General features: G+C 44.0%; 1 protein-coding gene across 2 annotated transcripts in view; it reads left to right on the top strand.

The window, feature by feature from the left end:
• The window catches only part of lsp1a (lymphocyte specific protein 1 a), a 191,446-nt gene that overhangs the window by 84,607 nt on the left and 94,755 nt on the right, over positions 1-12,084 (top strand). For both annotated transcript variants that reach the window (XM_063062014.1, XM_063062013.1), the window contains exon 3: positions 10,941-11,385. In XM_063062014.1, the coding sequence (XP_062918084.1) occupies positions 10,941-11,385 (445 nt within the window). The remainder of the gene's footprint in view (positions 1-10,940; positions 11,386-12,084) is intronic.

The following is a 12,084-nucleotide window of genomic DNA, read 5'->3' on the forward strand; positions in this document are numbered from 1 at the left end:
ACAGTAGCATTACAAGTGCACAGATATAAATATTAGAAGAGAAGTAGAAAGAATAAAAAGTAAGTTACCTCAAGCAGTCTAACAGGAGTGGGGTCATCACTTCCCCAGCTATAGGTTGACTCGTTATAGAGCCTAATAATTGAGGGTAAGAACGACCTCGTATGTTGCTTTTTGGAGCAGTACAGTTGTCTTAGTCTATTGCGAAAAGTGCTCCTCTGTTCAGCTAAGGTAGCATGCAGAGGGTGAGAAACATTGTCCACAATTGCCAGGGTTTTCTGTAGGGTCCTGCAAAGATTATTGTACATTCTAAGGGCATTGTGAACACCCATATTCTGGTATGTCTGTCCACGGCCTCCTCTACTGTAAAGATGAAGCCACACTCAGGTTGGAGGAACAACACCTTATATTCCGTCTGGGTAGTCTCCAACCTGATGGCATGAACATTGATTTCTCTAACTTCCGCTAATGCCCCACCTCCCCTTTGTACCCTATCTGTTATTTATTTATTTATTTATTTATTCATTCATTCATTCATTCATTCTCTCTCTCTCTCTCTCTCTCTCTCTCTCTCTCCTTTTTCTCCCTCTGTCCTTCTCACTATACCCCTTGTCATTCTCTGGGCTTCCCCCCTCCCCCTTTCTTTCTCCCTTTGGCCTCCTGTCCCATGATCCTCTCATATCCCTTTTGCCAATCAACTTTCCAGCTCTTAGCTCCATCCCTCCCCCTCCTGTCTTCTCTTATCATTTCAGATCTCCCCCTCTCCCCCCCCACTTTCAAACCTCTCACTAGCTCTTCTTTCAGTTAGTCCTGACGAAGAGTCTCAGCCCGAAACGTCGACAGTACCTCAGCCTATAGATGCTGCCTGGCCTGCTGCGTTCACCAGCAATTTTTATGTGTGTTACCCTTATTAATTTCTGGCTTGTATCTTTAAGTGTAATTATAGACAATGTCACATTACAGGAACTATCACAAAAAATCTTGTCTGTAAGATACATCAGTGTTTCCCCAAAATCAAAGCTGACGTGTGTTGGAGCATTGTTCAGTTGAAGTCAGCATTTTCCAGTATCGTAACTGGGTTAAGTTTCACAGGACGAAAACAACTGCCTCCTCCTCTATTAAGTCAGATGTAAGTGTCATCAGATATTCTGCTTGATGTATGTTGTTGGTCGTCTGTGAAACTTGAAACATATGCCATTCTGAAGCAAAGTTATCATTCATTTTAGAATCTTCAGATCCCTTGAATTATTTGGCAATCTATTAAAAAAAACTCAACATGTACACATGCAGTTGAGTCTTTACTCCACTTTCATAAAATAAATATCACAATGACACACTCTTTTCATAAGATTTTTATTTAGATTTTCTCATCCAGTTAAAGTTAGTAGTTCAAATAATGCTAAATGGAAGATCAAGACCTTGTATCAGGGCACCAAGAAAGGCTCCAACTGATAAATTATAACCATCTTTTCTGCTTGGAAAGTGAATGGAGAAATAGTTGCAATGCTGGAGAATTGCTGACTTCAAATGACCAATGCTTTAACACATGTCAGCTATGATCCTGGGGAAAAACCAGTATAATTTACAGACAAGATTTTGTGATAGTTCCTGTAATGTGGCTGAAGCACCTTCAATAATTTCCAAAAGGCTGAAGTAGGGTAAATACTGAAAGGCTTTTATTCGCAGTAAGACGTGACCTCCATGCTGAGTGTCTGCCCCTGGTCTGAGGGAGAGGAGCAGGGCAAAATCGTCTTTATTCAGGGGTCTGTGGGAGGAGCCACAGGGACAGTCAGCAGAGGGGTGTGTCCAGACAGTTAACCCAGTTTCAACTGTTAGGTACCCCGTAACTGGGTTGCCAAACCAGCAGAAATGGATCACTCAGTTGGAGTCTGGATTATTAGAACTGAGGAAGTTTTATTAAAGAAACAAGCAACACAGTACTCTAATCAAAAGGATAATGAATGCAACAGTTCAGCAATGATAAACATACATGTACACAGAATTCAGATAACAGGATCAATCAAGCTCTATCGTTGTCTAGGGATAAATGACCAGTTTCAATGTGACGCAAAGTTCAGTTCAATTTAGTTCAGTTCAGTTCGCAGTAATTGCTGCCGTGGGAGATGGACAATTTTTGGGGAAGGAGAAAGAGAGCAAACGAATGAATATTCAAAACGACTTCCACACAGACCTTCGCAGTCAGCTTCCGGGCGAGTCCTTTGTGATGTCATCTGAGGTCACCGACCGTGACCCCCTCCGTTTCCAGATACGAATCGTTTCCCTGCGGTGAACCTGGCACCCAGGCAAGGGTGGACACACACCAGGTTCCCGCCGATCGTGCCTTTCCAAAACTTCCCACCAACTTGTGAGAGACGCACCGCTTCCAGGGTCTCGTTACCTCGGGTGGTGTGTGTGTGTCCTGCCTTAGCGAACCTGTCCCTTTTATCCCCCTGCTGGGGTATTGCCTGTCCATCACTTCAAACAGTTCAGGGTTCAAAGGGGGAGCCGCTCTTGACAGCTCTCCTTCCTTCATTAACATCTCCAATGCTGCTCCATTGTTTTCTTTATCTCTCTCTCTCCTGAAGACAGGTGGCAGACCAACTGCTGATTGCACTGGTGCCAGCACAGGACAGCTACATCTTAATCTATGTGTATTCTCGTTACACACATATAAATATGGTTTACCACAGTGGCATTGCTGTATAATCAACTTAATTGTTAAATTTACAGAAAGGTGCAAGCCAGAAGTGAATAAGGGTGTTCACAATGCCCTTTGAATGTACAATAATCTTTGCAGGACACTTCACTCTGTGCTCGATATTTCTTGTGATCTCAGTTCACAAAGTATTGTGGCAATTGACCAAACTGAGTTTAAAGAATACACAAGGAATTAGCCATACATCTTGTTTCAATGATTCTCCTTTAGAAAGCGCACAGTGGCTGCAATGATGAACTTGTATTACAGTACACGCAGTCATTGAACGACATTAAACTATACAACAGGAAACCACACTATTAATGTTTGCTTTCTTTCTGAGCCAAGATTTTTGCTGGCAAGTTATCTACAACCTAATTAAAAGCAGGACGAATGCTTGTTTCTTATACCGTTAAAAAACGTTTCAGAGATTTAGCATAAAAATTCAGTGTTAATTCTCCTGCATCTGTGCTACTTGACACTTAGCATGGCTCTAGTCTGCAGATAATCTTCAGAGACTCTGCAACTGGCACAGCCTAAATTCTTGGGAGAGAAATTCTTTTAGTTGCAGTATTCAGGAAGAATAATAACTATACATGCTATTTCCAGCAAACGACTTCAAATATTGTAAAAAGTGAAACTGGGGTCTGTCATGCCTACATTGTCTTTACAAATACGGGTTTGCTGTAGATGTCTTACAAGGTGAGGCATCCAGTAAGGTGCCTTGTAAGTGCTTATTACATAAAATACTGGCTCAGCGTGTTGGAGTAATATATTATTGCGGATGAAGTTCAGCAAATAGGAAGAGAGAATAAATAAGTTATAATTAACTTGGTGGTAAGTTATTAGATAAGGATAATTGGGAAGTGATGTACGTAGAACTGAGTGTAAAACAAACATTGGCTAATGATACAATGTTGTGTGGGAAGAGGTGCTAAAAGGAGGACCCAGAGGAATCAAAAAGTTTTAAAAGGGCTTCTGATAACCTGTGCACAAAATGAAGTGATCAGGAAATAGAATGGAATGGTGCAAGTACATTGTCATGCAAGAGTATGTTGCCGAGACCACACCTACAATACTATCTATGAATTTGGTCACTGTACATACAATTTGTTCTGCAGTTCAATAAAGTGATTCATCGGGTAAGAGAAGGTGACATTTGTTAAGAAGGAAATTGTGAATGTCATTGTTCAGAAAGGAATCATGTGCCCTGACCTTATTAGTGCTCCCACAATGCCTCCCCACATTTTCACCTGTTTTAAACTCCATCCACCATTTTTCAGCCCCTTTCAGCAACACGTATCTGTCTGCAGACCAAGACTGTCTTCTGCACCATCAACAACTCTGCCAGTCTTGGTGTCATCTGAAAACTTACCAATCATGCCTCCCACATTCACGTCCAAATTATTCTCATATAACAGCAAGGCTGTCAGCATTGCTGCTCACGGGCCCCAACTAGCCACAGAAACAGCCCTCTACTGTCAGACTTATCAAACAGATGCTGGGCATGATAGATCTAACTTTCCTTGTACTGTGTCTCAGATAATAACATAGGCCACCACTGAGAACTGCAATAGATTCCAAAATGAGGTGATTTGCATATTTACAGCATGTTTTTGTGTGCCCAATCATGAAAGAAAACATCAATGAAAACTTCTGGTGAAACGAGTTTTATGACGTATTACTTTTGTGACGAGAATACACATAGATTAAGATGTTAGCTGTCCTGTGCTGGCATCAGTGGGATCAGCAGTTGGTCTGCCACCTGTCTTCAGGAGAAAGAGAGATAAGGAAAACAATGGAGCAGCATTTGGAGATATTAATGAAGGGACGGGAGAGTTTAACGGAAGGAGAGCTGTCAAGATCGGCTCCCCCTTTGAACCCTGAACTGTTTGAAGTGATGGACAGGCGATACCCCAGCAGGGGGATAAAAAGGGACAGGTTCGCTAAGGCAAGACACACACGACACCACGAGGTAACAAAACCCTGGAAGTGGTGTGCCTCCCATAAGTCAGTGGGAAGTTTTGGAGGGCTTGTCGCGGGACCAAGCCATAGACGTACAGGTTGGAAAGGCACGATCGGCGGGAACCTGGTGTTTGTGTCCGCTCTTGCCTGGGTGCCAGGTTCACCGCAGAGAAACGATCGTATCTGGAAACGGAGGGGTCACGGTCGGTGACCTCAGAAGACATCACAAAAGGCTCGCCCGAAAGCTGACTGCGAAGAATATCGAAGGTCTGTGTGGAAGCCGTTTGAATATTCATTCGTTTGCTCTCTCTCTCCTTCCCCCCACTGTCCATCTCCCACGGCAGTGATTACTGTGAACTGAACTGAACTAAATTGAACTGAACTTTGCGTCACTTTGAAACTAGTCATTTACCCCTAGACGACGATAGAGCTTGATTGATCCTGTTATCCTAATTCTGTGTACATGTGTGTTTATCATTGCTGAACTGTTGCATTTATTATCCTTTTGATTAGAGTACTGTGTTGCTTGTTTCTTTAATAAAACTTTCTTAGTTCTAGTAATCCAGACTCCAACTGAGTGATCCATTTCTGCTGGTTTGGCAACCCAGTTACGGGGTACGTAACATAAGTGGAGTTCTCGTCCGCGATTTTGAACGCTAAATTTGGGACGGAGTAAATTGATTGGGTTAAAATTCCCGAAAGAAAGAAAAGACAAACAGCAGAAATGGAGGTTGAGGAATTTATAAAGGCGCCGACCTTGGAGGCATTAGAGGATGCCAGGAAAGCGGAATTGGCAGCTGTGGCCAAACGGTTGAATCTTGTTAAGGGGAAGTCGACAATGAGGAGAGAGGAGATACACAGAGCTATCGTAGAGCACTATGTATCTAAAGGTGTGTTTCCCCAAGGGGAGCTGGAGGTGGTGTCTATCGAAAAACCTGCTGGAGACACGGTACAGGTGCAGCTTGAAAAACTGAGACTCGAGCACGAGTTCAGGGTACGGCAGTTAGAACACGAAGAGAAGCAGTTAGAAAGGCAGGAGAAAGAGAAAGAGTTAGAAAGGCAGGAGAGAGAGTTAGAAAGGCAGGAGAGAGAGAGAGAGAGAGACAGTTGGAGCGAGAGGAGAAACAGAGGGAAACGGAATTTGAGCTGGAGAAGTTAAAGATAAGGGCAGAGCAGGGGCCCGTGCCGAACCAAGGTGGAGGGTTCTGGGCGACCCAGGAGGTTAGGCTGGTTCCCCCATTTGACGATACCGATGTGGATCGGTACTTTCTCCATTTCGAAAAAGTTGCTACAAGTCAGGACTGGCCGAGGGATAAGTGGGCTGTTTTGCTTCAGAGTGTACTGAAAGGGAAAGCCCAACAAGCTTACTCAGCTTTGTCCGCGGAAGATGCCCAGAGGTATGAGGTGGTGAAAGAGGCCATCCTCAGGATTTATGAGTTGGTCCCGGAGGCATACCGGCAGAGGTTCCAGAATGCGAGGAAGCAGTGGGACCGCACGTATTTAGAGTTTGTCCGTGAGATGCAGACATATTGTGAGCATTGGTGCGCCTTGAAGGCCTTGAAGGGGGTAGATGGGGATTATGACAGACTGCTACAGCTGATCCTGATTGAGCAGTTTAAAGGTTGTGTCCCTGGGGGTATGAGATCCTACCTAGATGAGAAAGAGGCAGCCATGTTAGCCGCAACTGCTAAGTTAGCGGATGAGTATGCGTTGACGCATAAAATGAAGTTTGCCCCGAGTAAAGGCTACCAGAAGGGTAGTCAGGGCGGTGGGGAGAGTTCGCCAGAAAAGTCAGAATGTAAGCCGGGGACTAGTGAGAAGGATAAGGTAGACCGGGAGCAGTCTGGTCGGAAGTCTCCTGGGATCGTCTGTTATAATTGTGGGAAAGTCGGACACTTGGCGTCCAGGTGCTTTGCCCCAAAGAAGGAGACGGGAAAAGGAAAAACGGCGATTTTGACTGGCTGTATCGAGCTGGTAAACGAACCGCTAGGAGAGGAAAGGTCTGCCAAAGTTCAGGAAGGGCGCGAGAGGTTTATCTCGGCCGGATTGGTGTCAGTGAAGGAGGGGTTAAAACCAGTTCCAGTGCGGATCTGGAGAGACATGGGAGCGTGTCAGTCATTGATATTGAAGAGTGTATTAGAGTTTAGCTCAGAGACCCAGACTGGGGAGGTCAAGGTCAAAGGTATTGGGGGAGGGACAAAGGCAGTCCCTTTGCACCAGATACACCTACAAAGCAACCTGGTCTCTGGACTAGTCACGATCGGGGTGAGACCCAAATTACCGATGAAAGGCGTGGAGGTCTTGCTTGGTAATGACCTCGCCGGGGGAATCGTGTTCCCAGCCGTGAGATTGACAGGTCAGCCTGCCAGCATTGAGGCCCCGCCCAGGGACTCACAGGTTCATCACGGGACTGCTGAAGTAAATTTAGCTGAGACATTTCTGACAGCCTTGTACGAGAAGGGGGTAGAAAGTGAAAAGAAGGAGTGTAGTGAGGCAAGAGGTAGTGAGGGAGCTGAGACAGACTTAGCATTAGCCAGGAAAGAATTTGTGCAGGCACAGGAGCGAGATGAGAGGCTGATGGTTTTGGGGGAGACAGCTCTCTCTGATGCAGAATTAAAAAGGGAACCAGTTGGCTATTGTGTGGAGGAGGAAGTGCTAAGGAAGAAAGGGAGACCAAGTACCGTACCCGCAGATGAGGAATGGGGGGTGGTGCAAAAGAGTTATGGGGATGAGATTTTTAACCTGGCCCACAAGGTACCCCCCGGTGGACATTTTGCGGTGCTGGAGGAAACAGTTGGTGGAATCATGAAAGGGGTTTACCAGCTGCACAGGAGGAAGGATGTTATTGATTATGGCAGACGCGAACTGAGACGGTCACAGGCTTTTGATATGCTAACAAACCTAGTCGGTGTTAGCGCGGAAATCAATGAAGCTAGGGTCCCCCTGATAAGAGAAAAAAAACATTTTGAAAAGATGAGTATGGTACCGACCAGATGGGAGAAGGCTATTGTTTTGGCCAGCTCTGCTGATAAGGTCTCTCCCTTAATCCCCGAACAAAGCGACTCTTTAGGAGAAGTAATTAAACGACTCGCACACGTGTGTTTGATTGTCCCGAGGCGATGCAAAGAACTGGGACGCTGGGTGGTGTTTGTTACGCTAGGTCAGCCTAGTGAGCTATATAGAATGAGTAATTCAGTGACAAAAGGGCTGACGAACACAGAGGTGTGTATTGGCGATGTAATACGGCTGTCTGAAGCCAGCTTGATAGTGAACCTTGAAAAAAATGAGTTCGATCACACGAAGGTCACTTATCTGGGAACTGTGGTGACACAGGGGCAGCTGGCAGAGATGCAAGCTAAAGTGCGGGCTATCTCTGACATCCCAACCCCGACAGACAACAGGGCCCTCAGAAGGCTCTTGGAGATGGTGGGGTACTGTAGGAAGTTTTGCAATAACTCTGCGGTTACAACCCCTCCCCCTCCTACTAAGCCCTTGCGAGAGAAAACTAAGTTGGAATGGGACGACCCTTGTTATTGTGGTCCGGGACGAAACCCAATGAGAGGTTACATTGATCGCAATTCATCAGTGTTTTTGGCCACTATGAAGTTTGCTAAGTTGGAGCCTGGTCTAAGGGATTATTAATAACACATATAAAAGGAACAGAAAATGTGATGGCTGACTGTCTGTCAGGTGTTCACAACTTCAAATTCGCTGTATTAGCCAAATAGCTGATAAAGATGTATATTTGTGTGTATCAAATAATGTATTCATGTTTGTAATTTTTACCCCGGTAAAAATCCTTAAAGGTGGGAGGTGTGACGAGAATACACATAGATTAAGATGTTAGCTGTCCTGTGCTGGCACCAGTGGGATCAGCAGTTGGTCTGCCACCTGTCTTCAGGAGAAAGAGAGATAAGGAAAACAACGGAGCAGCATTTAGAGATGTTAATGAAGGGACAGGAGAGTTTAACGGAAGGAGAGCTGTCAAGATCGGCTCCCCCTTTGAACCCTGAACTGTTTGAAGTGATGGACAGGCGATACCCCAGCAGGGGGATAAAAAGGGACAGGTTCGCTAAGGCAAGACACACACGACACCACGAGGTAACGAGACCCTGGAAGCGGTGCGCCTCCCATAAGTCAGTGGGAAGTTTTGGAGGGCTGGTCACGGGACCAAGCCATAGATGCACAGGGTGGAAAGGCACGATCAGCGGGAACCTGGTGTGTGTGTCCGCTCTTGCCTGGGTGCCAGGTTCCCCGCAGAGAAACGATCGTATCTGGAAACAGAGGGGTCACGGTCGGTGACCTCAGAAGACATCACAAAGGGCTCGCCCGAAAGCTGACTGCGAAGAATATCGAAGGTCTGTGTGGAAGCCGTTTGAATATTCATTCGTTTGCTCTCTCTCTCCTTCCCCCCACTGTCCATCTCCCACGGCAGTGATTACTGTGAACTGAACTGAACTAAATTGAACTGAACTTTGCGTCACTTTGAAACTGGTCATTTACCCCTAGACGACGATAGAGCTTGATTGATCCTGTTATCCTAATTCTGTGTACATGTGTGTTTATCATTGCTGAACTGTTGCATTTATTATCCTTTTGATTAGAGTACTGTGTTGCTTGTTTCTTTAATAAAACTTTCTTAGTTCTAGTAATCCAGACTCCAATTGAGTGATCCGTTTCTGCTGGTTTAGCAACCCAGTTACGGGGTATGTAACACTTTTGACAGAGGTATTTTTATTCAGGCTCTGTTCAACTTGTACAACTCTTCCTTGTATAATAATACTGAACACCAATACCATGTTTCTCTAATGTCCTCTTAAGTGACAGGTCCTAATTTCTCCTTTGAAATCTAAGGCTCAGAGACCAGCAGGCACTGGTTCTTACAGCTTTCTCTTTGATGATCTTGATAGCTGCCTGTGTGATGGCTGCTCTTTTAGACAGTGTTCATTATCAAGGGTGATCCTATTATGTCAAAAAGCTGGGTTCATCAGGTACCAGTGACATCCCAACACAAATAGCAGTGTATGTTTCTTCGTTACTTTTTTCACTGATGGGAAACATTATCATCTCAAAATTTCACTAAGAAATGAATGGGATTAAATTTTATTATTAAGATAAAATATCAAGATTTAATTTTTATCAAAGTTCTGTTTAGGAGGGAAACAATTAAATAGAATTTCTTGGTTATGCAAATGAGCAGCGCTGAACTTTATATCAGGAATCAGCTCTTCTGATCTCATGTCAGACATTGAATGCTAGGAGGTAATTTTAATGTTCCCTGTTGATCGTGTAAGTGGAAATGGTACAAGTCTACCCTACTGTAGAGTAATTCCCATTGAATTCCCATTGGTTGCCCTTTGAACACGCTGCTATTGGCCAGATGAGCTGCTCTCAAAGACAACGAGAACCTCATTAATAACATGCTAATTGAGGTTTCACAATGCAGATGCCACCATGTAAACAATAGTCACAATAGTTCAGTGCCATTGAAAATCAAGTAACTCTAAAACTGAACAGATAAAGGCTTTCTCCATTGACAATGAGGTTTAAAACATCATAGACCAGGCTCTGCTGCTCAGACTAAATATGTTGAGAGACAGCTGCTTGCATCATGGGAGAACTTGACTGTATATAGTCATCATGTGACCTGCTTCCCTTGCCCAACCTGAAGAATTGCCAACTGGACTTGCGTGTCAACTTTATCAATCCATATTGTCCTTGGTAAGCAAACTGTTTAGTGAAATAAATCCGACTTTGTGTTATCGATATGGAATAGTTCAGATTTAAAGGTATTTTTGTGATGATCAGTTTTAGTTAATATTCCTTTTCAGAATCTGGTATCAATGGCAAGGCCACATTTATTGTCTATTACGTGTTGCTGTTTTCCCTGAAGTTGTGGTGAGCTGCCACTTTGAACAGCTCCAGACCTTCTGGTGAAAGTACTCCCACAATGCAGTAGGACAGGGAAGCAATATACAGGCAATAAACCACTGTACTGAATATTCAAATCATAAAGGTGTACAGCTTGGTGAGGTATGAGGTGAAATTCCCAAATACATACTGCCTGTTCTTCTCCGTGGTAGAGTTCAGGGATTTGGAAGGTGCTGTCGGAGTAACCTGACAAGTACCTGCAGTGTGTTTTGTATATGATACACACTGTGGCACTGTGCAACAGTGGTAATTAAGTGTTAATTTATTCAATCATACTTCTAAGCTTGAAACTACCAAACATTAATAAATAGGGGGTTTTATTTATTTCTTTTTTTCTCTTGGTTAATCACAGATACGTCTTAAGTTCCAAGTCAACCAATTCTGCCCTGGATGAGGACGAAGGTTTCAGTGACTGGACTCAGAGGAGAGAAGAGCGTCGGCAGAAACGTAGGGAGGAGTTGGGATTCACAGAGGAAGACCATGTCAATGAATCGGCCATGGAGAATAGTTTTGCTAGAGAAAGAAGAGAGCAAGAGGACCAGAGGGAGCTGGGTATCGGTAAACTGAAAAGGTGGCAGGTGGAGGAGGAGGAGGAAAGAAGGATGCTCCAACGGGAACAAGAGCAAGAGGAAGCAAACTATCAACAGCGAGAGTATGAAAGGAAGCAAAGAGAGAAGGCAGAGATGGAGAGAGCTCAAAAAGAAGACAGACAAAGGTTGAAGTACCTGAGAGAAGACAGAGAACGATTGGACCAGGACAAAACGGAGAAAGAGAGATGGACAATGGAAATAGGAAAGGTAAAATAAGAAGCCAACTCCTACAAATTTTTGGTCTGTTAGAATTTTCTGATAGGTTCAGTAATTGTGATGACCCCATTAGATAGTGTTAATGGCTTTCAATCAATCGGTTTTGTGCCTATCCTTAGAACCTAATTAAAGTAGATCAATTTATTCTCAGTTCTTGCACTGTTCAATAGGAATACCCTTAGATCAGGGGTTCCCAATCTTTTTTTAAGCCATGGAGCCTTACCATTAACTGAGGGGTCCATGGACTCTAGGTTAGGAATCCCTGCTTTAGATTTTGCTGTACGTTTTTGAGTTTTGACCCACTCCTTGATTTGCCCAACAATTTTTTCTCTCTCTCTCTACCTACCAATTCCCCTGGTTATAAATGCCAGGAATTTCTCTCTGAATCACTGAAAAAATTTCAAAGTTATCTGGTGTATATTTTTCCAATTTCAGCTGAGTTGATTGTTATGTACACAGTGCTTAAAATGACAGAGTGACATACACAATTTTAAAGGAATGTTCCCAGATTGGGAGGGAATGAAAGGAATATTTCATCCGTTCCTTTCATCTATTTTCCTTGGTAGTCATTCAGCCCTGTTTTGGCAAATCTTTGTCCCTGATTTAGAGTTACATTTCTTGGATTGTCTGATGTGCTAGTCTTCCTCAACTGCAAAAATGGACCCAATATATTTACTTACCCTTCCACAC

This window comes from Mobula hypostoma, chromosome 11 (assembly GCF_963921235.1).
Source record: "Mobula hypostoma chromosome 11, sMobHyp1.1, whole genome shotgun sequence".
Taxonomy (NCBI): domain Eukaryota; kingdom Metazoa; phylum Chordata; class Chondrichthyes; order Myliobatiformes; family Myliobatidae; genus Mobula; species Mobula hypostoma.